The sequence below is a fragment of the Coloeus monedula genome, assembly GCF_965178545.1.
Source record: "Coloeus monedula genome assembly, chromosome: W".
Classification (NCBI taxonomy): domain Eukaryota; kingdom Metazoa; phylum Chordata; class Aves; order Passeriformes; family Corvidae; genus Coloeus; species Coloeus monedula.
The window spans coordinates 29,292,343-29,318,050 of NC_138821.1; the positions used below are offsets into that span (position 1 = coordinate 29,292,343).

Below are 25,708 nucleotides of genomic sequence, written 5' to 3' on the forward strand. Positions count from 1 at the left end.
CATAACTTCGCAGATGCTTGATGAGTTAAGCGTAGATGTTACTAGTGTTAGACATACAATATTACAAAATCGAGCAGCCATTGATTTTCTACTACTAGCTCATGGCCACGGCTGTGAAGTTTTCCAAGGTATGTGCTGTATGAATCTTTCTGACCACTCTGTCCCAATTCACAAGCACCTCTCTGACCTCCAGAGGGGCCTACACATCCTTCAGGAGACAGACAACCCTATTGGAGATTGGCTTAAGGGTCTGGGTATCACCAGATGGCTGTGTACCTTGGTAGTAGAAGGCTGCCAATTGCTATTTGTAGTTATATTAGGTTTAATAATACTTGGGTGTAATTGTTTTGCCTTAAAGCGGGGCTGCGATAGATCATCGACCAGACCTGGGTTGCCCAAAAAGAAAACGGGGGATGTGTAGAGGGATTCCTTGTGGAATATAGGATACCCCAGGAGGGCTTGGGCATCCCAGGGCTGCTGCAGAAGTACCCCTGACGGGGCCTCAGGCTGAAGATAGGCTTACAAGGCACCTGCTAGCTGGCAGCCTTGAACAGCCTTGGGAAAAGGTATACACTGATCAGCTTCCCCGCTGCATAGAGGCTTTCTCATGGGAAAGGGGCGTGAACTTTGGGAAAAAGTATAACTTGGTGTAACCGAATAATAAAACTGGAGCACGATGCTCAAATCGTATCGGTGTTCGTATCGTGACTCTGGCTGGATTCCCCTGCTCCCGGGACCCCCCCCCGCTACACTCTAGTCACCTGGGACCTCCCCAGTTAGCTAGGACTGCTGATAAATGATGGAAAGTGGCTTGGTGAGCACTTACACCAGCTCCCTCAGTATCCTTGGGTGGGTCCTATTTGGTCCCATAGACTTGTGCATTTCCAAGTAGTGTAGCAGGTCACTGACCATTTCTCCTTGGATTATGAGGGCTTTTTTCTGCTCCCCATCCCTGTCTTCCAGCTCAGAGGTCTGGGTACCCTGAGAACAATTGGTTGTACTGTTAAAGACTGATGCAAAGAAGGTATTAAGTATCTCAGCCATTTACTCATCCTTTGAATTTGTTTCCCCTTACATCCAATAAAGGATGAGGATTCACCTTGGCCCTCCTTTTGTTGCTAATGTATTTTTAGGAAAATTTGTATTGCCTTCTACAGCAGTAGCCAGATTAAGTTGAACTAGTTGGGCTTTGTTCCTTCTAATTTTCTCCCTGTATAACCTCATGACAGCCTTGTAGTTCTCCTGAGTGCCCTGCTCCTTCTTCTAACGGTCACAAACTCTCCTGTTTTTCATGAGTTTGAGCCAAAGCTCTCTATTCAGCTAGTCCAATCTTCTTCCCTGTTGGCTCGTCTTTCAGCACATAAGGCTGCACCTTTAAGATCCCCTTCTTGAAGAATGTCCAGCTTTCCTGGACTCCTTTGTCCTTCAGGCTTGCCTCCCAAGGGATTCTGTTAACCAGGCCCCTAAACAGGCCAAAGTCTGCCCTCCAGAAATCCAAGGTAGCAGTTCTGCTGACCCCTCCTCCTTACTTCTCCAAAAATGGAAAACACTATCATTTCGTGGTCAGTGTGCCCAAGATGGCCTCCAACTATCACATCACCCACTAGTCCTTCTCTGTTCACAAACAACAGGTTTAGCAGGGCACCAGCTGTGTTCAGGAAGTTCTCTTCCACACACTCCAGGAACCTCCTGGACTGTTTTCTCTCATCTGTCTTGCACTTCCAGCAGACATCTGGTGAGTTGAAGTCCTGCATGAGAACAAGAGCTAGCAATGACCATGAGACTTCTCCCAGCTGCTTATAGAATATTTTGTCTGCCTCTTCATCCTGGTTGGTTGATCTATACCTGACTTTCACCAGGATATCTGGCTTGATCGCCTGATTGTTATCTATAAACACTCAAGCCGTTCATCACCACTGTCAAGCTCCAGACAGTCAAAACACTCCCCAACACTCCCTTCATTGATGACTCTCCCCAGAGCCCTCTCTTCTTTAGGCTAAACAGTCCCAGCTCTCTCAGCCTTTCCTCACAGCAGAGATGCTTCAGTCCTTTAATCATCTTAGTGGCCCTGTTTTGCACTGTGAGGTTCTGGTCTGTCATGATTCCAGTAAGACAGGCATTTAGACTGTAAAAATCTGTAATGTTTCATTTGTCATTTAACTAATTATATAGGAAGAGAATAGGATCCCTTTAGATGCTGGGAACCCTGAATGGCATAGCATTAAACAGGACTCCAATCTACGTGCAGCATGCCATGCAGACCCCATCCATAGCTGAGATTATCCCCTTTTGGTCTTTCAAGACATTATAGGATTTTCTTATAAGGAAACAACTCTATAATTTCGACTGTCAAAGAGGAAGGGTGTTCACATAAGAACTTCTTGCTGTGGTTATAGATAAAGGCAAAGCCACACAAGTGTCATAATCACCAGTACCAACTGAGACCTGCCTGCAGGATCCTCTGTTACAATGAGCTGGCTGAGTTCAGCCTGCTGTCCCATGGCCAAGTGTCTTGGTTTGAAAGACAGGTGTCTGCTAAGGAAGGCAGAAGCCTCCCTTGGAATGGCAGATGTAACCCCTTTCCCTCTGAGTTATTATAACTTTGAAATCAAGGGCTTTTAGGCAAAGATGTAGGAAATAGGAATAACAGTTCTTTACTATTATATATATAACCAGTCAAACAAACAACAATAACTATGGCAGTAACAGCAAACAATCACAAACCCAGTCCCAGCCTTCTCGGCTGTCAGGCCCTTTCCCCTTGGGTGCAGTTACGGTCGCAGCCGGCAGGGGCGCTGGCAGCTCCTGGTGAGCAGGGCAGGTGCGATGGTTTCCCCGCGGCTGCAGGGGGCGCTCCGGAGCGAGCTCGGGGAGCACGCGGCACCGGTGGCCTGGGATCCCAGGGAAGGATGGAACAAAGGCTTCACAAACCCCTGGGCAGCTGGCCCCGGTGTCCGGCTGGACCCTCGGGAACAGCAGGCTGGAACGGCTGGCTGGAACGGCAGACTGGAGCAGCAGGCTAGAGCGGCAGGGAGGAGCACAAATCCCGGGTGGCAGACGCAATGTATCCAAGTGGGGAACCCCCCGGAGGTCTAGGCAGGCAGGGTGAGCACGGCTACAACACAGCGAAGGCTCGAAGCAGCAGCGGGGCAGGGCGGCCACAGCCCAGCCTCCAGGGGGGCAGGGAAGGTGGGCCGGGGATCCTGAGATCTTTCTCTGCAGAAAAGAAAGAACGGCCGAAAAGAACCAGCAGCTTCTCTCTCTGAACGCTGAGATCGAACTGCCCACACCCCCAGGTGAAAACAAAAAGAGCAGCCAGGTCCTTTTGTCTTCCTTAAGCACAGCCATTTGTACCCTAGCAACATGCATACGGGAAAAAATTCCTTTAACAGGAAAAAAACTAGGACTAAACTAAAACCCCAACACCAAGGGATTTGTGCAGCATATCACAGGCCTGAAGGCCACACTATATGTGCACCATAGTGCAGAATGGTACAGCATAGTGCAGCTTAAGTATTCCTTGACCTGCTCCTCTTCCACCAAGGTGTCTCAGTTTTGAGACAAATTTCAGGAGAAAACGCCCTGGAGTGAGTGTTTCTTCTGAGGAGAAAGGGCTTCAATAACCCCCTTTTCTTCTGCTAATGAGAGAAATGGATACCAGGGGGTGAAAGTGAAAAAAACCCTGTTCATTAACAAAAAAATAAGGGTCCCCACAAGGCACAGAAAAAGAAAGAAAAAAATTTGTATAAATGCTAGATATTGAAATTGTGGAACCTTACCCCCCCACCAGAAACCCAATAATAGTCTTCTCTTGGCTGCAAGCACTTTCCCCTTTGGTGTAGTTACGGTTGCAGTCGGCAGGGGCGCTGGTGGCACCCCAGCTGGGCAGGGCAGGTGCGATGATTCTCCCGCGGCTGCAGGGGGTGCTCTGGAGCGAGTTTTTGCCGTCTCCCTCTCACGTGAACAATGGCGGACGCAGCCGGCGGGACGGGATGAAGAAGGGGCTTCCTTTACGAACCCCCAGGGGCAGCCGATCCCGGTGCCCCCTCTGGATAGCAAAAGGAGCTGTAGTAGGAACCTTGGAGTAGCAAGCTGGAACAGCAGGACCTCCCGGCAGGCAGGGGGTGAAAAGCTACTGTGTCATACAAACCCGGAGCAATGGCAAGGGTACAGTGAGGGTTGGGCAGTAGGAGCCCGGCTCCCGAACACAGTAGGGAAAAGGCTCTTCGGGATTTCTCACCGGTGCTGGCTGGTCCCTAGGTCCAAGCTGTGTGGAGGGTGGTGGGGGGCAAGCCCCCCGGAGGAAAAAAGAGGGCGTTCCCGGGTCTTTGCAGGGCACGAACTGGCTCTGGGCTTCCCGACAGCAGAACAGCAAAAGAAGCCAAGCCGGCAAGCTCAGTCACAGTGCCGAAGCAAAAAACAAAACAACCAAACAAACAAACAAAAAAAAAAAACCCCAAAACAAAAAACCAAAATGAAACAAACAAACAAACAAAAAAAAAAACCACCAAAAAAACCCAAAAAGAAGCAGGCAAAACCCACAGGAAGAACAGGATCCCTGGTCAGAGATACCGGCTGCGTGTGTCCTGTCAAACAGCCCACGCCGAAAGAGGAAGGGCTGCCTCTCACCCCGCCCCCAACTCTCTCCGGAAACCCCGGGTTGGCTCCCATTCTTCTCGATAGCCCCAGAGCCAGGGAGAATGGGGGGTGGGGCGAGGGCAGCAGCCACTCCAGGCACAAACAGATCGAAAACCCCAAACACGGTATGGGATAATAAACCATGCCCAAGACACAAGGGTAAGTCTTCCTTGCTGCACACTTTGCTTATGATTTCTGGGACCTGGGATTCCTGAAGACTGGTCTTGCTTGTAAAGACTGAGGCAAAAAAGGCATTTAGTACCTCAGCCTTTTCCATGTCCTGTGTCACCAAGGCCCCCGTCCCATTCAGCAGTGGGCCGACATTTTCCCCAGCCTTCTTTTTGTCACCTATGTACTTACAGAAGCCCTTCTTGTTGTCTTCAACATCCCTTGCTTGGAAAACATCTCTGTATTACTCCCAGGTTTCCTGTCCCTGCTTCTAACCTCTGTATACTAATTTTTTTTATGTGTGAGTTCTGCCAGGAGCTCTTTGTTCATCCATGCATGTCTCCTGGCATTTTTCAAACACTGAATCATAGAATAGCCCAGGTTGGAAGTGACCTCAAAAGATCATCTGGTCCAACAGATCATGGGAAAGGGAGCTGTATTGGGTTGACCCTGAGTTGATGGACAGTCTTTAAGACCAATTACGCTTCTCACAATTTACATATTTAAACTGCACAGAAAGGCGGGACTTCCCCTTTTTGTCGGAGCTCGCTTGCTGGGAGGTGGGGGCAGCTCCGAGCCTCCCGGCCCCGCCGGGCCGGGCCGGGGCCACTGCCCCTTTCCCCCTTTCCCAACACCGCAGCACGGACCCTGGGTGGCTGGGGGGGACTGCCTCAGAGCCGCAGGCAGTTAAAACCAGCCATGGACTGCTCACAGCTAAACCCATCCAGCGCGGCTTCTGGGGACCGGCGGGTCCCTCTCCTCTCCATGCGGAGCCGGCGGAGTCAACGGGAGCCGGCAGAGCCTCCTGTCTGCAGCCAGCACACTTCGTGCTGAACTGAAGAAGACACCACGCAGCCAGCAGCACAAAGGGAGCGAGGCTTTCCCCACCGTAAAGCCCGAACAAAAACACCCTTCAGCATGGCGGCGTCAGACTCAGAGAGAAAGAGAAGTGAGCCATGTGGGACGGAGCTGGAAATGGCGACTGGGAGAAAAGAGGGCGGTGCCACGATTCTGGCGCGCAGCTTAAAAGAAACCTTCTTGCATGCCGTGGTAAGAAACTGTAATACCACAAACTGTTTGTCTCTTTAATCCATTTGAAGAACATGGGGGGATGGAGTATCTTCGTGTGCCTGTGAAGATTGTGAAGAATGCCGATGCCAGGCTATATAGTAGTAAGAGGCTGTTAGAGACTTGTGGCGAAGAAGAGCCTTTGTGTGCAGGCCAAAAGAACTTATCCTTAAAAAGATGAATAACCCCATGTGATGGCCCATGTTTTGCAGTGTGAAAGAACTGTGAGATTTTTCATGGGAGAGATGTTCTACACACAGCAGATTGTTTGTTTCCGGGCGGATCTGCTGTTAGTGGCAGTTTGGGAACCACGTGCAACTGAAGGAAAAACCCTTTTTTCCCTTAAGCATAAGAGAGAGACTTTTCAAGAACTGGAACGCTGACTAACATCCCATGTTCTGTTATCCCTTGTGTGAGCTAGGTAAAAGGAGAGAAGTGCTGGCTGGAGGGGGGGGGGGGATTTGCTTTAATTTTGTTTTGTTATTGTCTCTTTACTTTTAATTCTATTAGTAATAAAACTCTTTCATTGTACTGCAACTGTTTAAGGTTTGTGCCTGCTTTGCTTTTCTCCTAATTCTTATCTCACAGAAGGAAAACAAGTAAGTAATGAATATTTTGAACCAAAACCACTACATTTAATTGGTGTTTTCTGCCCGGTTTCGAACTCAACCCGCTACAGGAGCCTAGAAGAAATTATCTAGTATACTCTCCAAACACCCTAGCATGCTGATTTCCCAGAAAGAATCTGTTGGAGTTTTCTTTACCATAATGGTGCCTTGCAGGCACTTCCTTGCTTACATGCAACTGTTAGAGGCGACCCTTTTTAAGCCCTAATTTCTTTATGTTGCATTCCCTCTCAGTCATGTCACTCCAGGCATTTTGCTCTCGACCCTATCACTCCTTTACAGGACTGCTGGTTACTTCCTCACCTGTCTTCCTAGTTTAAAGTTCTCCTTACTAGGCCAGCCATCCTACTGGCAAAGATATCTTTTCCCCACTTGGTGAGGTGGAGCCCATATTTTCCAAGCACACCTTCATCCTCAGAGTCCCATGGTCATAGAAACCAAAAGCCTGTTGCTTAGACAAGCTCCTCAGCCAATTGTTGACATGCTGTATCAATGCCTGTCTTGGTTTGAAAGACAGGTGTCTGCCAAGGAAGGCAGGAACCTCCCTTGGAATGGAAAATATGAACCCCTTCCCTCCAAATTATTATAACTTTGAAATTACAGTGCTTTCAGGCAAAGATATGGGAAAAGGAATAACAGTTCTTTACTAGAATATATATATAAAACAAGACAAACAAACAACAACAGCAGCAGCAGCAACAAACAGGAAAAAAACAGAGACCCAATGACCCAATGACAGCCTTCTCTTGGCTGTCAAGCACTTTCCCCTTTGGTGTGGTTATGGTGACAGCTAGCAGGGGTGCTGTTGGTTCCTGGAGTGGCAGGGCAGGTGCGATGATTCCCCCACAGCTGCAGGGGGCGCTGTGGCATGAGCTCAGCTGCCTCTCTGCATGTAGTTAATGGCAAGTGAGCCAGCGGAAGAGAGAGAAAAGGGGCTTCCTTTACAAATTCACAGGGGCAGCCGGTCTTGGTGCCCCTCCAAATGGAGAAATGGGCTGTAGCAGGAACCTCAGAGCATCAAGCTGGAATGGCAGAGGCCGGCACACCCGGGGTGACAAACAAAATGTAGCAGAAACTCAGCAACTGTAGCAGCAGCCACGGGGTGTTCCTGTGGGCATGGGGTATTGGGTTACAGTGTAGCAAAAAACCTGAAGCAGTGGCAGGAGACAGTGGGGCTGGGCAGCAGCAGCCAGACTCCCGAAAACAGCTGAGGGGGAGGGGCTCAGGGTCCCAGGTTTTCCCCTGGGGCACCCGAGTAGACGGTGAGGGTCTGTAGTAGTTTAGTTCAAAAATCCATTACTTATTTTCCTTCTGTGAGATAATAATTAGGAGAAAGCAAAGCAGGCACAAAACTTTAAAGAATATAAAGTTCATTAGCAGAACTAAAAGAAGAAAAAAAGTCAGAAATAAACCTTCAGAACACTTCTCCTCCCCCCACCTCTCCTCTCCCGCTGACAATGTAAAGAGACAAAACACGGGATTTTTCCAGTCAGTTTACCACCTCTATACTAGTCTTTCTTAAGTTCACTTAGGGAGAGGAGTGTCTCTTGCTCATGCTATGGAGACATCTCCACAAGAAACAGTTCTCTCATGGCTTCAATGTCACAGCCACACAGCCGCCTGGGATGGTTCTCTGCTCGCATGTGAAAGTCCCTTTCCTCGACTTACAGCTTTCCCCACAACTATTTTCAAGGGTTCAATCTTTAGCTAATGGGGTACCATTTTAAGGATGAGCTGTTCAGAAGCAAAGGTTTTCGTCATCTATCTCTGGGATCATCTTCATCTCTAGGAACAGAGGTCTTCTTCCCTGGGAGCAAGGGTCTTCATCACTTTCATCTCTCTCTGTTCAAGCTTCTCATCAAACCACAGCTACTTCAACATTTGCTTATTTCAGCACAGGTACCTTTGCTCATGATTATGGTTTGAACGCTCCACCCCCCCATGCTTTCATGAAATTACAATGCGTACTCTGATGTATCATAGTTCATCACCATAGCTTTACAACAGAATTTCAGCTTCTAGGTTTGAAGCATCTCCTATTTCTCCTCTCTCTGGGCTTCAGCTCTTCCTTCTTCACTGACTGGTATCTCTATGGTGTTTTCTTCACGTGCCTTCACCTTTTCCCTTCCTCTGACTTGGGAGAGGATTCATGTCTGCAGGCTTCATCTGTTCTGGAGAATCTTACAGCACTAAGAGAGTTAATCTCACCCAGGCCTTGCAGCTGGAATTTGCCTTTTGCTGTTGGTCACCTAATCTCTCCTGGGCAGCGGCTGGAGCTCATTTCGGTGTAGCATTTTGTTATAAATAAAGTATGTAATTCGTGCTATTATGTATAAAACTGGAATGTAATCAGACCATGTAGAGACAGAGTTTCAAAATCCCTCCACCAGCCTGGCTGAGAGAAAAATTTCACAACACTAAAAGAAGTTCTCTCACAATAAGTGAGGATTCCACCTAGGTGGGGTTAGATCTTATCACCGGGACATTTGCACCATGACGACTTGATCACCACACTCTGACATCTACATCTCATCTGATAAGGAATCGGACATTCCAGGAACTAAAAATAACTGTTCTGGGAACCAGAGATGGCCCATCCATCATCAGAGATGGCCCTTCCATCACCAAAAATGGCCCACTCATCACCCAGGATGGACAATTCATCAGACCCAGGATAGGCTTTGTGCAGCCCAACTCCGGGACAAGAAAACTTCATGAATATGCTAAAATTACAAGAAGGATAGAATTAATTCGGACTCTGCCCAAAAACTGTATAAGAAGGGACCAGCCGAAGCAGCATCCGTGAACTTGGGAGGTCTGGTGTGATAGAGATCAGATCTATGCGTGTTCACCCAGCTCTGACCCCAGGCTCGGAGCTGCTTTTCTCGATTGTGGCTTTTGAGACCGATATTTTGGTCGCATAATAAATGTTATTTCTTTATAAATTTTGATTGGGCAATTCTGTTTATCCCAATTTCATTTCAGCGGCCGCGCTAGGAGGAGGCCTGGCTGAGCCGCGCTGCGGGGTTGCCCGCACGGAGCAGGGCCGCGGGTGGAACAGGGCCACGCAGCTCCAGGATGGCTGTCTCCTGGCTGGCCAAGCCCGGCCCACACTGAGGGGGGGCTGCGCCGGCTGTCCAGCAAGCAGAAGCGGCTGAGATCTTAGCCAAGCCGTGCCACGGCTGACCCAGCCAGGCCGCGCCAAGCAGGGCCCAGCCCGGCCCCACTGGGCTGCGCCACAGGCCCCCCAGTTACCTGCCAAAAAGCCAGAAGCAAGACAGCTTTCCTGGGGTTTGTTCGTTCTTAAATGTGAAAAATGAGGTTCACTCTCCTGTTAGGATTTAAAAGTTTAATAAAGGACAATAGGGGACAAAGACAATAAAGCAAAATTCACAGCGCCGGGTGCTTTGGCACTTAGCCAAGAGCACACCTGTTATTGTGGAGACACCCTTTACATACCTGTCTTATTGCATCAGCCTAGTGCATATTCATAACCAATTATGCATATTCAAACTTTTCCCCAAACTAATTTACATGTTCCAGGAACTGTTTAGCATGGCTCCTCCTTGGATCCGCCTTTTTAGAGCATGCGCATTTCTTGGCTGTGGTTTTAGTCAGTTTTTATTATCACCCCCAGAGTGAGCTTTGGTCCATGGTTTCTGCAGACGGTAGTTGCTGATAGTTGGCATGTCAGTAGCAGGGGTCTTCATCACACATTCATTGGATGTTATCCAACCAAGCAGACAGTTCAATTACTACAAGCATAACTATATTAGCTATTTCACTATTATGTCTAAGTTTAGTTCATGACAGAGGCATTAGTAATTGTTACAAAACTACATCTTTATAACGAAGCTACTTTAACATTATATAGCATCTATTTTAACATTTGTAGAAAGCCAATATTATAATATGTATCTATCACATTAAATGTGGATCACAGAGGCGTGTTAAGCTTCTTAAGTGGCTTAACAAAGTTGCCAATATTCAAACTAGCCAGTTGATTGGTTCTGTCGGGTCTAGAGGAAGCTGTAAGCACCTCTTTGCAAAACAATCACTTCCGTTGCTGATGGAGCCCTCCTTAACTAAAAACCCAAACTATGCTAAACCATGACAGGGTCCTTCCCAGTGAGGTCAGGTGATGAGCGGAAAGGACTCCACTACTAAATAAATAGTAAAGTAGGTATGTTTATTCCAGCTGGGACGCACGGGGGATAGCTCCTCCAAAATCATGCGTGCCGACAGCTGCATTCAGCTTGGTATTTATCAGGTTACAAGTTCCATATTCATAATACGTTTATACATATTCATCACCTAGCCCCGCCCAGCCTCGCTTCGTATTATAATGAACCCAAAAGTCATTTACATCCGCGTTGCGCTTGCGCAGTGTTGTTTGGTGGTTTTGGTAGGGGTCTTCCGAGGGTCTTTTTGATGAAGTCAGGAGTCTTCCTCATCCTGAACTTTTCACCTTTCTTCCCTGCGCATGCTCTTTTATACCCCTGGCCTGGGTTTAAGCTTCAAGACTGGTTTGAGCTAGTTTTGGGTTGAGTGCAGGATGTCTGTCTGAGACTCCCCCTGGTCTTATCAGTGGTCTCTTATCTTTTCTTCCTGCTCTGGTATGCTGACCAAGCTAGATGCATTGTTCCTAGCAAACTTATTCTTTGCTTCCCATCCCCCTGATTCACAGGTGTTAATAAGGTCCCAGTTCAATGGCCGGTCTTATGAGCAAAGGCTCACTCACAGTAAGGAAGAAGCAGTAAAAGACGGAACTCCGTGGTGGCAGCGAATTCTCCCCACAGCAGCAATAGCACCGTCTCCTCCCCTGGTCCCAGTCCCGAGACCGAGAGTGACAGGAGCCGAGTCCAGTCCCTCACATCCCAGCCAAAATCTTGTGGTGTCTCTGCCCTTCCCAAGAGAAAGCCCCTCAGCTAAGAGAGTGCAGCCAGCTCCTCCTTGGCTACACGTTTTGTCTCTCTTAAGTACTGTCATTATCATCTCTTAGGCAATATATGGGAGAAAATTCCCTGAGAAAGAAAAAAAAAAGAAAAATCCTAACCAACAGTGCCCTCCTCCTTACACCCTTTCCCCTCACCAACAGGATTGAGGAGAATACCACCTGGGACTCCATGCCCCTGGCTATCACCCCTAAAGCTCCTAAAGCTCAGTTGTCACTTTCGATACTCACCTGTTTGCCCCAGGCATTATCATTGGTGCCTTCATGGAAGACGAGCAGGGGGTAATAGTCAGAGGGTTGAACAAGCTACATGTCATGTCTCCATGACATCCTAGTTCCAGGCCCCCAACATGCAAGAAACTTCTCTAGACAATAAGTCAGGTCAGCAGATCAGTGCCTCTGTCTCCTACAGCAGGGAGTCGCTCATCACTATCACTCACCACTTTCTGGTGGTCTTGCATGGTTGAGGGTCAGTTGGTCATGAGATAAAACCAGTTTAAAAAGAACGACAGCAATAGTAACAACAACAGCAAGAGCAATCGCTTGCAAGAAAACTAAAAGAAAAAAAAGAGAGAGAAAAATAAAAATAAACCCCAAGAAAGACAAGTGATACAAACAAAAGCAATTGCTCACCACCAGCAGACTGATTCCCCAGCCAGTTTCTGAGAAGCAGCCCCCCCACCAACCTCTCCCCCCTAGTTTTATTGCTGAGCATGACATCATATGGTCTGGAATAGCCCTTTGGTCAGTTGGGGTCAGCTGTTCCAGCTGTGTCCCCACCCAACTTCTTGTGCACCGCCAGTGTACTTGCTGGCAGAGTAGTGTGAGGAGCAGAAAAGGCCTTGGCTCTGTGTAAGCACCACTCAGCAATAGCTAAAATATCCCTGTGTTATCAACACTGTTTTAGGCACAAATCCAAAACATAGCCCCACACTAGCTTCTATGAAGAAAATTAACTCTACTCCATCCAAAACCAGCACAATTATTTATTTTAAACTAGTACAAAAATTCACTTTAAAACGGGAAAAAAGGAATGGTATTGGAAACTATGAAATCCAGTAATGTAAAGAAAGACTTTTTAGATTTTTATTCAAATGATGCCATGAAGATTTTTTGCCTTTTCTTTTATACCCCTGTTATACCTTTTTACAGCTTCTGTATTCCTAGTGCTTTTTGCCTACATTCTTGGACTTGTTTGTCAAGCTAAGAGACTAAACATTTTAGAAGCTTTGTAGCTCGGGATCAGTGTGCCCCAGACCCCAAGGTCCTCTCCAGAACACATTTTGTAAACTAAGATAGAACCATCCAGGGGAAGGTTCCTTGGGGAGGGGGGCTCACTTGAGCCTCTCATTGGGGAATCTTTGATAGATATGCTAATTAGTAACACCTATAATGTTATACCCGATCTTTTGGGGCATATATTTGGCGGGGTGCATTTCAATGTATATGACCTGGATGTGTGCACCCAAGGATCCTTAAAATAAATACCAAGGTAAAATCCCTTTTCCCCTTCTAACCGTGTATGACTCTTGATTTTAAGACCAGGAAAAGGCATCAGTTGCCTGACTCGCAGTCTTGGGTTGGAACACATCTTGCTTTGCCCCTCTCTTTGCCGGCAAATTACAGAGGGGCTGGAGCCACAATCTAAGACTGTGACCAGGACTTTAGGACCCAGCACAGAAAGGCATCACTTAAAAGAGACTTTCTTGAGGTTGAAATAATATGGTAATTTTATTTAGCCTAAGTTATTTTGGTTAAAAAAAAAAAGCTTCTGCAGTATGTAGTCATGATATAAGAAAAAAACTGTGCATAAGCATGAATTAATTGAATTCACGTTACTGATTTTTCACCTGAATAGGGATATTCAAAAACATAGCGAGTATGTTGCTGCCATTTTAAAGTAACAGCATTTGGATCCCAGGATTTGGGATAATTCACACTTTATTAGTATTTTTAAGGATGCTGAGATCAACAGAGGAACCATATAAAAGTGCAGAGCACTGTAACATAAAATATTAATTAGAATATGTACTTGTAAATGGATTTGTCTGGGATGGAGTTCACTTTCCACATAGCAGCCCTCATAGTGCTGTGCTTTTTATTTGTCACTAGAAAGGTGTTGATAACACACCAATGTTTTGGCTATTGCTGAGCAGTGCTCCCACAGCATGGAGACTCTGTTTCTAGCCACTACCATCACCCTCCCCTCAAACGCCAGTAGGCTGGGAGTGGACAAGAGGTTGGGAAGGGACATAGCCAGGACAGCTGACGGCAACTAACCAAAGAGATATTCCATACCATATGGCATCTGCTCAGCAACAAAAATGAAGAAAAAGGAAGACGGGAGGGAGGCATTCATTATTAAGGCATTTATCTTCTGGAGTAAGTGCTGCAGGTACAGAGGCCCTACTTCCCAGGAAGCAGCTGGACATTGCCTGCTGATGGGAACTAGAGAATAAATCATTCTATCCACAACAACCTGGATACAGGCTCTCAACAAGCAAGAAACGTCTTTAGGTCAGGTCAGCAGATCAGTGCCTCTGTTGCTGAAAACATCAGGATAAATGAAACTGTCTAACACTATTTTTTTAGTATTAGGGAGTAGGCATTACTTTATTCCCAGCCAAGGTGCATAGAGGATAGCTGCAGCCACACATGCCACTTGTGACTTATTTATACATTTTTAGCAAATAAATTAATGTGCATTGGTTCTAAATTACATAATTGTCTTCATTAATTAGTATTCTTGTCCTAGGTTACAATGTAAGATGTGCCCACAAGCATGTATTCTATCACCATCTTCATGAGCGGTTAAAACCAGGTGGGGCAGTGCTCCCTGCCTCCTCCCTCAAGACTATGTCCTGTTAATAGCCCATCAGTGCCTTATCTCATGACTCATCATTCCATTGTGAGATGCTCCACCCAGAGGGAGAAACCAAGCATCCCATCCTGGATATAAACTGCGATTTTTGAAGACCACAGGCAGCCTTTTTCCTACTGGATTTTCCAGAGGACAAGAGCTACATACCTACCACTGGACCTTCTGAGGAAGACCAGATCTTTCTACACAGGATCACCACTTCAACAGAACCACATCCATTCACTTCAGGAGGAATGCAGCAGACCTTATCGGACTGCTACTGCTACCCGGACTAACAGGGTCAGGTCGTACCTGACTCTGTCAGTTTAAATCAGTTTTGTTTTTTTTTTTTCCTGCCTTATATATATATATATATATACATATATATATATGTATATCAGTAAAGAACTGTTATTACTATTTCCCATATCTTTGTCTAAAAGCCCCTTGATTTCAAAATTATAATAACTCAGAGGGAAGGGGGGTTGCACCTGCCATTCCAAGGGAGGCTCCGGCCTTCCTTAGCGGACACCTGTCTTTCAAACCAAGGCAATTCTATTCTCTATTGGTTATTAATTTCTTGCTTCTCATGCTAATTAGTCCACATTTTTCCATCTTTTTATAATTTTATTCTTTTTATTCATTTTATTTTATTTATTATATCTTTTTATCCCAGACAGGGATTTTCTAGCACAGGCTGAAATCTCTTTGTTAGTCTCTTCTTTATCTCCTGGTTGCTTCAACATGTCCTTGGAGGGCTATAAATTCTGGATTCCAGGTGTCCAGCCTTTAACTCCGTCAGGCTTTGTTCATTGAAGCTTATCAGGGTTAGTTTAGGAAAACTTAAAGTTTCAGTGATCTAATAATCTGTCTTGGGGTGACTTTATGATGTGTATCCCATGTCACTGCCCTATGCCCAGAAATTAACTTTGTGCCTTTCTGTGCCTCAAAACTGAGCCTGAGAGGAGGAAGGAAAAAACTGAGCAAAACTTTTTCAAAGCAGTTAGCAGCTTGTTCAAGATCACACAGAGATAGCGTTTTTTTCCCAGCTGCGGCAGGGGAGGGAGGAGGTACCCGGTTTGCGGCTTTCCAGTCAGCTTTTGGCCAGTGGTTCAGCTTCTTTTTCTCTGGACAGAGACTGAGAGTTGAATTTTTTTCCTTCCCTGGAATTTTGGATTTTCTCCCTTTCCTGCTGGACTGCTTCAATATTAGAACACATCAGGAGGACTTTCCACTGAGCGCAGAGGGCTTGGCCCTGGGCCAAGCCCCAGCTCCGAGGAGGCCAAAGGGAGGACTCTTAACACTTTCCCAGGTTTTTTCTCCACAGCGAAAGATTTTATTATTTAGCATTATTTTCCTTTTCCCATGTGTTTTGGTAAATCAATAGTTTTATCTCCTTCACTTTCCTTTGAGGAAAATCTATTTTTTTTTCCTGAACCTGGTGGGGGAGGGGTGGTTGTGCCTTTCCTTAGAGGATATATTTCTAAATTTGGCCAAACCAGAACAAATTTAGTGGCGCCCCACATTGGGGCAGTGAAGCTCCGAGCATATGCAGACTCCGTACATGGCCCAACACATGCAAAAATCACAGCTGTGGAAACATGGGTGCAGAAAATGGAAGATAAGATGAAGAGTCTCCAGGAGATTAAAGAGTGCCTTCTCCAAATCTCGACAGTACAGATCAGAGATTCTGATACCAAAAGCGGACGTTCCCCAGAGAGAAGGAACATCCCATGAAGTGAGCTGTGGAATTTCCTGTGTGACAGTGGGGAAGACATGAAGAGGTGGGGTGGACAACCCACGTCTGCTCTGGCAGCACGAGCACGTGAATTGAAGGAGTGCAAGTCTCAGAAAGGAAGTTCCACCAAAAAGGAAGTAGCTCCAGTTGCCTGTAGCCAAACTGCCAGAAATGATGGAAAAGACGATGGCATGTCTGATTCCCATGAAGGAACCTCTAAGATGCAGGCCCACGGAAAGAAGGATAACCAGGACTAGAGGTGCCCTGCCTCTAGCCAGGGAGAGGCCAGGGAAAACCGTGTTTTTTGGACTGTGTGGATTCATTGGCTTGGTACATCAGAACCACAAAAATATGATGCCTTGGTTGACATTGGTGCGCAGCGTACAATAATCCCATCGCAGCATGTGGGGGTCGAATCTGTTTCTATTTCTGGTGTAACAGGTGGATCACAAAATTTGACCTTGGTGGAAGCTGAGGTGAGCCTGATTGGAAATGAGTGGAAGAAACATCTCATTGTGACGGGTCCAGAGGCCCCGTGCATTTTGGGCATAGACTTCCTCCAGAACGGGTATTTCAGAGTCCCAAAGGGACTCAAGTGGGCTTTTGGAATAGCTGCTGTGGAGACAGAGGGCATTAAGCAATTGAACACTTTTCCTGGGCTATCAGAGAACCCGTCTGCAGTAGGCCTTCTGAAGGTGGAAGAACAAAGAGTACCAATTGCTACCTCGACGGTGCACCGCCGACAGTACTGGACAAATCGAGATGCTGTGATTCCCATCCACAAGATGATCCGTGAGCTGGAGAGCCAAGGGGTAATCAGCAAGACCCACTCACCCTTCAACAGCCCCATCTGGCCTGTGCGCAAATCGGAAGGAGAATGGAGATTGACTGTGGACTATCATGCCTTGAATGAAGTGACTCTACCATTGAGCGCTGCAGTGCCGGACATGTTGGAGCTCCAGTATGAGCTGGAGTCTAAAGCAGCAAAGTGGTATGCCACTATTGACATTGCCAATGCATTCTTCTCCATTCCTCTGGCAGTGGAGTGCAGGCCTCAGTTTGCCTTCACCTGGAGGGGCGTGCAGTACACCTGGAACCAACTGCCCCAGGGGTGGAAGCACAGTCCCACCATCTGCCATGGACTGATCCAGACTGCACTAGAAAAGGGTGAGGCTCCAGAACATTTTCAGTACATTGATGACATCATTGTGTGGGGGAGCACTGCAACAGAAGTGTTTGAGAAAGGAGAGAAAGTTATCCGGATTCTCCTGGAAGCTGGTTTCACCATCAAGAAGAGCAAAGTCAAGGGACCTGCTCAAGAGATCCAGTTCCTGGGAGTGAAATGGCAAGATGGATGGCATCAGATTCCCACTGAGGTCATCAATAAGATCACAGCAATGTCTCCGCCAACCAGCAAGAAGGAAACACAAGCTTTCCTAGGTGCCATACGCTTTTGGAGGATGCACATTCCTGAGTACAGCCAGATTGTAAGTCCTCTTTACCTGGTTACCTGCAAGAAGAACGATTTCCATTGGGGCCCCGAACAGCAATAAGCTTTTGCCCAGATCAAGCAGGAAATCGCTCACGCTGTAGCCCTTGGCCCAGTCAGGACAGGACCAGAGGTGAAGAACGTGCTCTACTCTGCAGCCGGGAGCCATGGCCTGTCCTGGAGCCTTTGGCAGAAAGTGCCTGGTGAGACTTGAGGTCGACCACTGGGATTTTGGAGCGGAAGCTACAGAGGGTCTGAAGCCAACTACACTCCCACAGAGAAGGAAATCTTGGCAGCCTATGAAGGAATCCAAGCCGTCTCAGAGGTAATTGGCACTGAGACACAACTCCTCCTGGCACCCTGATTACCGGTGCTGGGGTGGATGTTCAAAGCAGAGGTTCCCTCTACCCACCACGCCACCAATGCCACATGGAGCAAATGGATTGCTCTCATCACACAGCCCGCCTGTATCGGAAAACTGAATTGCCCTGGGATTTGGAAATAATCACAAACTGGCCTGAAAGTGAAAACTTTGGTCTCACTGATGAAGAGCAAGAACAAGTGACACGTGCTGAAGAAGCTCCAACGTACAACCAACTGCCATCAGAAGACACACGCTACGCTCTTTTCACCGACCGTTCTTGTCGAATCTTAGAGATGAAACGAAAGTAGAAAGCAGCCGTATGGAGTCCCACACGACGGGTTTCAGAAGCTACTGAAGGAGAAGGTGGATCAAGCCAACTTGCTGAATTCAAAGCTGTTCAACTAGCTCTGGACATTGCTGAAAGAGAGAAATGGTCAAAGCAATACCTCTACACTGATTCATGGATGGTAGCCAATGCTCTATGGGGATGGCTGGAAAAGTGGGAAAAAGCTAATTGGCAGCGTAGGGGAAAACCAATCCGGGCTGCTGAAGAGTGGAAAAACATCGCTGCCCGAGTAAGAAAGCTGGTTGTGAAAGTCCGCCATGTAGATGCCCATGTCCCCAAGAGTAGGGCTAATGAGGAACACCAAAACAACAAACAGGTAGATCAGGCTGCAAAGATAGGAGTGTCACAGGTAGACTTAGATTGGAAACACAAAGAAGAGTTGTTCCTAGCTCTATGGGCCCATGATGCCTCAGGCCATCAGGGCAGAGATGCCACCTATAGGTGGGCACGAGATCGAGGGGTGGATCTAACCATGGACAGTATCTCCCAGGTGATCCATGATTGTGAGACATGCGCTGCGATCAAGCAGGCCATGCGGGTGAAGCCCCTGTGGTATGGTGGGCGGTGGTCCAAATACAAGTATGGGGAGACCTGGCAGATTGATTACATCACACTGCCTCAAACCCGCCAAGGCAAGCGCTATGTGCTCACAATGGTAGAAGCCACCACAGGATGGCTGGAGACCTACCCTGTGCCTCATGCTACTGCCCGGAACACCATGCTGGGCCTTGAAAAGCAAGTCCTTTGGAGGCATGGTACCCCTGAGAGAATTGAATCTGACAATGGGACTCATTTTAAGAATAGCCTTATTAATGCCTGGGCTAGAGAACATGGCATTGAGTGGGTGTACCATATCCCTTACCATGCACCAGCTGCAGGCAAAGTGGAACGACGTAATGGATTGTTGAAAACCACTTTGAAGGCACGGGGTGGGGGAACTTTCAAAAATTGGGAACAGCATCTAGCAAAGGCCACCTGGTTAGTTAACACCCAAGGTTCCACCAATAGAACTGGTCCAGCCCAATCTGAATCCCTGCATACAGTAGATGGAGATAAGGTCCCAGTAGTGCATGTCAGAGGTCTGTTAGGAAAGGCTGTGTGGATGAATTCTGCCTCGAGTACAGACAAACCCATCCGTGGGGTTGTCTTTGCTCAGGGACCTGGTTGCATATGGTGGGTAATGCAGAAAGATGGAACAACACGTTGTGTACCACAGGGTGATCTGATTATTGTATGAAAACCACCTGCAGCATGAAATGCTTGTATACCCCTGCTTGCTGATTGTCACTGTCACTGTTCATATATTGCTGTGTATATATGTATTAATGTGTGTGTAGAATTAGAATATCTTAGTTTGGGCATTGAGCCAACAATATGGGATAAGGGGTGGAATGTCTTGGGGTGACCTTATGATGTGTATCCCATATCGCTGCCTATGCCCAGCAATTAATTCCTGTGCCTTTCTATGCCTCTAAACTGAGCCTGAGAGGGGGGAGGAAAAAACTGAGCAAAACTTTTTCAAAGCTGTGTGCAGCTTGTTCAAGGTCACACACAGATAGCAATTTGTTTCCCAGCTGCGGCAGGGGAGGGAGGAAGCACCCGGCTGGCTGCTTTCCAGAACAGTTTTTTTTGGCCAGTGGTTCAGCTGTTTTTTCTCTGGAGAGAGACTGAGAGTTGAATTTTTCCTTCCCTGGAATTTTTGATTTTTCCCCTTTTCTACTGGACTGCTTGATTGCTTTAACATCAGAGCACATCAGGAGGACTTTGCCCTGGGCACAGAGGGCCTGGCCCTGGGCCAAGCCCCAGCTCCAGGGAGACCAAAGGGAGGACTCTAACACTTTCCCAGGTTTTTCCTCCACAGCGAAAGATTTTATTATTTAGCATTATTTTCCTTTCTTGTATGTTTGTTAAATAAATAGTTTTATCTCCTTCACTTTCCTTCGAGGAAAATTTTTTTTTCCCGAACCTGGTAGGGGAGGGGTGGTTGTGCCTTCTCTCAGAGGATACATTTCTAAATTTGGCCAAACCGGAACACCAGACCTTCCTTATTTCCCCTTTCTAGTCAGTGGGAACACCACCAGACTGCGACCACTTCTCAAATATGATGGATAGTGGCTTAGCCACTTCTTCTACCAGTTCCCTCAGGACCCATGGATTTATCTCATTGGGTCCCATGGACTTGTGCACCTTCAGGTTCCTTAAATGGTCTCGAACCTTGTCTTCTACAACAGGCATTTCTTCATTCTCCCAATCTCTGCTTTCACCTTCTGCAACTCAGGTGGTGTGGCTGGAACACTTGCTGGTGAAGGCTGAAGCAAAAACAGTCCCTGAGTACCTCACCCTTCTCCATGTCCTGGGTAACCAGGTCTCCCATATCCTTCCCTAGTCTTTTTTATCACTGATGTACCTAAAGAAGCTTTTTTGTCACCCTTGATGTCCTTGGCCAGATTTACTGTCGGGGTCTCCTCCCCCTACCATGTAGCCCTGAGAGAGGGGCCCTGAGGGGATAGAGACGGGGTTTCCTAGCCCCTGGTCAGCCTTGTTCCCCATTGGTTGTTTTGTGTTTCCCTGAGCGGGGAAGGACCCTGGGGTCCCGTGATTGTAAGAGTTCCTCGGCAGAGCTCAGGCCACGCGGATGGGGAAATAAACCTCTCTGAAACATCTACCAAGAATCTGTCTATATATATTTCTTTCCACGGGACTCCTTGTTTGGTGCATCATGTTGCAGTATCCCCGCTGCAACAATTTACTTCTGTCAATGCTTTAGCTTTCCTAACCATATCCCTGGCGGTCTCTCTACCAGGCTCCCTTTCCCTGCTTCCATCCTCTGTAGGCTACCTGTTTAAGTTTGTCCAGGAGCTCCTTGTTCATCCATGCAGGCCTCTTGGCATTCTTCCCTGACTACTTCTTTGTAGGGATGCATTGTCCCTGAACCTGGAGGAAACCTTGAATATCATCCAGCTCTCTTGGGCCTCTCTTTCCTCCAGGGCTCTATCCCATGGCACTCTACCAAGCAGACCCCTGAAGAAGCCAAAGTCTGCCCTCCTGAAGCCCAGGGCAGTGAGCTTATTGTACATCATCCTCGCTCTCCAAAGGATCTTGAACTCCACCATTTTGTGATCGCCGCAGCCCAGGCTGCCCTTGAGCTTCACGTTCCCTACCAGCCCCTCCTTGTTGGTGAGAATAAGGTCCAGCATAGCACCTCTCCTCATTGGCTTCTCTTTTACTTGGAGAAGGAAGTTGTCATCAACACATTCTAGGAACCTCCTGGATTGCTTATGCCCTGCTGTGTTGTCCCATCAACAGATGTCAGGGTGGTTGAAGTCCCTCATGAGGACCAGGGCTGTGAATGTGAGACAGCTCCTATCTGTCTATAGAAGCCTCACTGGCTTGATCTTCCTGGTCAGGAGGCCTGTAGCAGACGACCCACTATGATGTCACCTGTCCCTGTCCTCCCTTTAGTCCCTACCCATAAGCTCCTCATCCATCCTCAGGTGCTCCATGTGATGCCCTAGGTTTTAACTGTTATATTTTTCAAATTCTGTACTGCTTAGTGTGTAACTCTGAAAGTTTCTTGTAGCCTGTTAATTTCTGCTCTCTCATGCTAGGTAGACATAACAAAGCCTCTCCAGGCCTGCTCTTCAAGGACATCTAGACCGTTCTAGGCCCAAAAAGTATAAAGCAAAGAGCCTCTAAGGGGGGCAAGCAGAGGGGAAATTGCATCATTAAACTGAAGCTGGAGAATTAACCCTGATATGCAAATGAACCAAACCTATAAAAGAGTGAAGAACTCGTGACCTGTCGTCCATCTTGGGGTCCATCTTGGCAATAGCCTCTGGCTCCCCAGGGGGTACCTTTGAAGGCCTTTCAAATAAATACCTACTTTTATTCCTTTACTCCTGTCTAGTCTCTGTTTCTAGGACGCCTCTTCAGGCATCACATGCACTCCCGCTGTTCATTGACATAGAGGGCAACATGGCCTCCTTGTCTCCTCTGCCTGTCCTTCCTAAAGAGCTTGTATCCTTCCATTCCAGTGCTCCAGTCAGAGGAGTCGTCCCACCATGTTTCTGTGATGCCAGCAAGATCATACCCCTGCAGGTGTGTGCACGTCTCTAATTCCTCCTGTTTATTCCCCATGCTGTGTATGTTAGCATAGAGGCATTTCAGTAGGGCCCCCAATGAAGCTGACTTTCTGTCTGGAGTGGCTGGAATTCCTTGGTGCTGTCCTGCTGACCTGCAATCCCTCTTCAGGTTCTGGGCATCTCTTGCTGGCTCTGGCATTTAACTGGTATGAGTGGGATTGTTGTCCCAAGTGCAGGGTTATTACCCAGTGGTCCACACCAATTTGCACACTGAGGTGAGGTATTTCTATTTTCTTATTCTAGTTTGCACAAAGTAGGAAGCCGGGTGGTAAACCCCAAAAGGCTGGGTCCCTGATCATCAAAACTTTACACTATACATTTTAAAAAACAGGCATCAGTATTTATTGATTACAGATTGCATAGCTTTTCATTAATTAGTACTCAAACCCCTATTTGCTAGCTATAGATCTCGCTTCTCATGCTAATTAGTGTGCAGGCACAGTTCTTCTCTTCAGTTGAGTTGGGGGTCTGTTTTGAGTAGGTGGTCAATGGGTTGGTGGTTGTGATCTGCAACTGCTGAAATTACCTTTCCCCCAGTTACTGCTCAGTCCTGCTGACTTCACTCCTGCTGGTTCTCACCCTGACAGCCCATTCATCTTTGGATTCTGTTCCCTTTTCCTTAAAACAAAGGATTAGTCAAGCCTACAAAATTCACAATGCAATTGCTTAATCATAACCGACTAGCTATAGCTACTGATTAACAACTAAAAAAAATTGTAACATTTGGTTCAAATCTTGAGGGGCTCAAATCTTGAGGGGCTCGATATCAGGATGGCATGTCATCCCACACCTTATCACAAGGACTTCTAATGATACCCCTCGTCCCCCTTCATATCTAGTGTAAAGCCCTATCAATAAGCCACTCTAGCTCCAGACCCAAGACCCTCTTCCCCCTTTGAGAGACATGAATCCCATCTGATGTCAGCAAGCCTGGTGCCATGTAGGGCATCCTATTGTCAAAGAACCCAAAATTTTTGTGGTGACAGCAGCCATGGAGCCATGTATTAATAGACTGGGTGCATCTGTTTCTTTCAGTGTCACTGCCTGCACATGGGAAGAATTGTGCTCCCAATTCCCTCACCAACTGTCCCAGGGCCTTGAACTCTCTTTTGATCACCCTTAGATTACTCGTGACTTTAAAATTGTTCTGATCACCCCCTTTGTTTATGCACTAGAAATGGAATGTGTTTGAATTTTCAACTCCTGAAGGTAAAAAAGCAGGACTTTTAAATAATGCTGCTCACCAATTATTTTGATGCCTTGGCAGTTTACCAGTCTGCAATTGCTGACTTCTATTATTATGAACTGAAATAGCTGTAGCATGTTTAGCAGGGATCAATCACCTGATGCCTACCATATTTCTACAGTGTTGGGGAGGATGAAAGTTTGGTAAGAAAGTTTCACAGATATGTAGGCTTGGCAGAAAGATCTCTGAATGTAGAAACTGAGGATGAGATAGAAATGAAAGCAAGTTTTGATACAGAGTAAAAGATGTTTTGCTGAAACATTGATCGCTGAGTAACTGAGAAGGCAAAGGTTGGAGATGAGTTGGAAGGAGATTTTTATGAATAGGACAAAGGTATGTGACTACAAACAAATACATGTTTTTCACCAAGTAAATAAGTCTCAAGAAGAGCATAAGTAAATAGAAAACATGACTTTACCAAAAAGAGAGATATCGCAGGCAAACAAGAAATGTTGATGTGGCAGGTAGAAGAAAGGTCCGAGAATTTTCCACTGTAAGCTTAAATTGTAACTTACTTACTCTTGTGATTGGATAATAATGACTATAATATGGTGATGGTAGTAGTTATGATAGGCTATAAGCAAATGTAAAGGTATTGTGTATGGTGCTTATTGGTTGTTATGTATTAAGATACTCTGCAAAGAAAAGTATAAAATGCTTTGTAACTTGAACAGAAAGGGGCTTCAGGTATGCCTACAGCTGGAGTTGGCAGCTGTAGGGCTGGCTCTGGATACCCACTCCCTGAAATGCTGTAACTTCACCTATGCAATAAACAGCTTTCAAGAGAGATGCCTGAAGTCCAGACATCCTTCGTGAAACTTTCTCCTATACTACAGCAAAGGAGAAACTTCCATTAAAAACTCTGCAAAATGCAGTAGTAACATCTTGAGGGTTTGTTTTGTTGTTTTCAGGGTGCTGGGTGCACTGCACTGGTGGTAGCTGTGGTTGCAAGGAAGTTAGAACTTACCAAAGCTGAAAAACATGTACACAATTTCATGATGGACACCCAACTAACTAAAAGAGTAAGTCACACTTTATATTCACAACTGAAAAGGAAATGTGCATTAAATTTATTTCTGTATTTGTTTTAAATGGTTTCATGCTCCATTCTTTTATCTAACTTTTTCTTGGGTGTGATTTTGCAAGGTGCTATGTGGCAGAATTGAATGCCCCGAGCTTCTCTTTGAAGTTGAGGGCAACAGCAGGTTCTCAGATTTTGAGGATTTGAATATTCTTCTCTAGAGGGTCCTTGCACCTGAAAGGTAATTGATATAACCAAGAGTTAAAAGATGCAAAACTAAAGATATCTATATTAAACTGATATGCTTCCATGCAGCATATGAGAAGAATATATAGAATTTTAAGGTTTATTCTACTCAGATATCCTTCATATAAATCTAAATATCAGTTTAATAGTGTATCCAAGTGGTGTTTTGGTAGTTTCAGACACATGAAACTCAAAGGAAATGAAAAGCAAGCAAAACAAGCAACCAAATCTCAGATGTACCTCAGATCACAAATCCATTACACAGATACTAGAGATGTTTCCTCACAGCCTGAAGACAACCACATCTTCTGGAAATGCGAGGGCTAGAGGTCTTGAGGAAGTCTCAAATCTGATTCTGCTTCCATTAAAGTCAGGATCAAAGTCCTTCAGTGCTTTTATGGTTTCAAGTTTTGGAACTCCTGCTGGGAAGAGCTACTGCATAGCATTCCTAAAATGTCTTTATCTATACATTTGGTTAGTTCTGACACTGCATTGACTGGCATGATACAAAGCCAGAGGGAGACAAAATACAGATCAATAACAAGAACTAGCCTTTGCAAGTAGCCTAGTAATTCTGTCATTAATTATTATTTCATTGAAATTCTTTGTCAATTGCTTTAAAATATTATTGGGAATATTGAAGAGCTTAGGAGGGAACTGTAGGTATTCTTGTATTTAACATTTTATAGAAAGCCTAATTAAAAAAAAATCAAAGCACTCATGAAATATAACACTGGCTACATTTATTGACAAGTTGTTTTTTCATCTCCTCTAAGAATGGTAAGAAAGAAACCAGAACAAG

At 46.3% G+C, this 25,708-nt stretch overlaps 1 protein-coding gene across 1 annotated transcript in view; it reads left to right on the forward strand.

The window, feature by feature from the left end:
- The window catches only part of LOC309584595 (small conductance calcium-activated potassium channel protein 2-like), a gene marked incomplete at both ends in the record, with an annotated part of 214,820 nt that overhangs the window by 172,839 nt on the left and 16,273 nt on the right, over positions 1 to 25,708 (forward strand). The window contains one exon of the mRNA XM_082300689.1: positions 24,551 to 24,661. Coding sequence (XP_082156815.1) covers positions 24,551 to 24,661 — 111 coding nt within the window. The remainder of the gene's footprint in view (positions 1 to 24,550; positions 24,662 to 25,708) is intronic.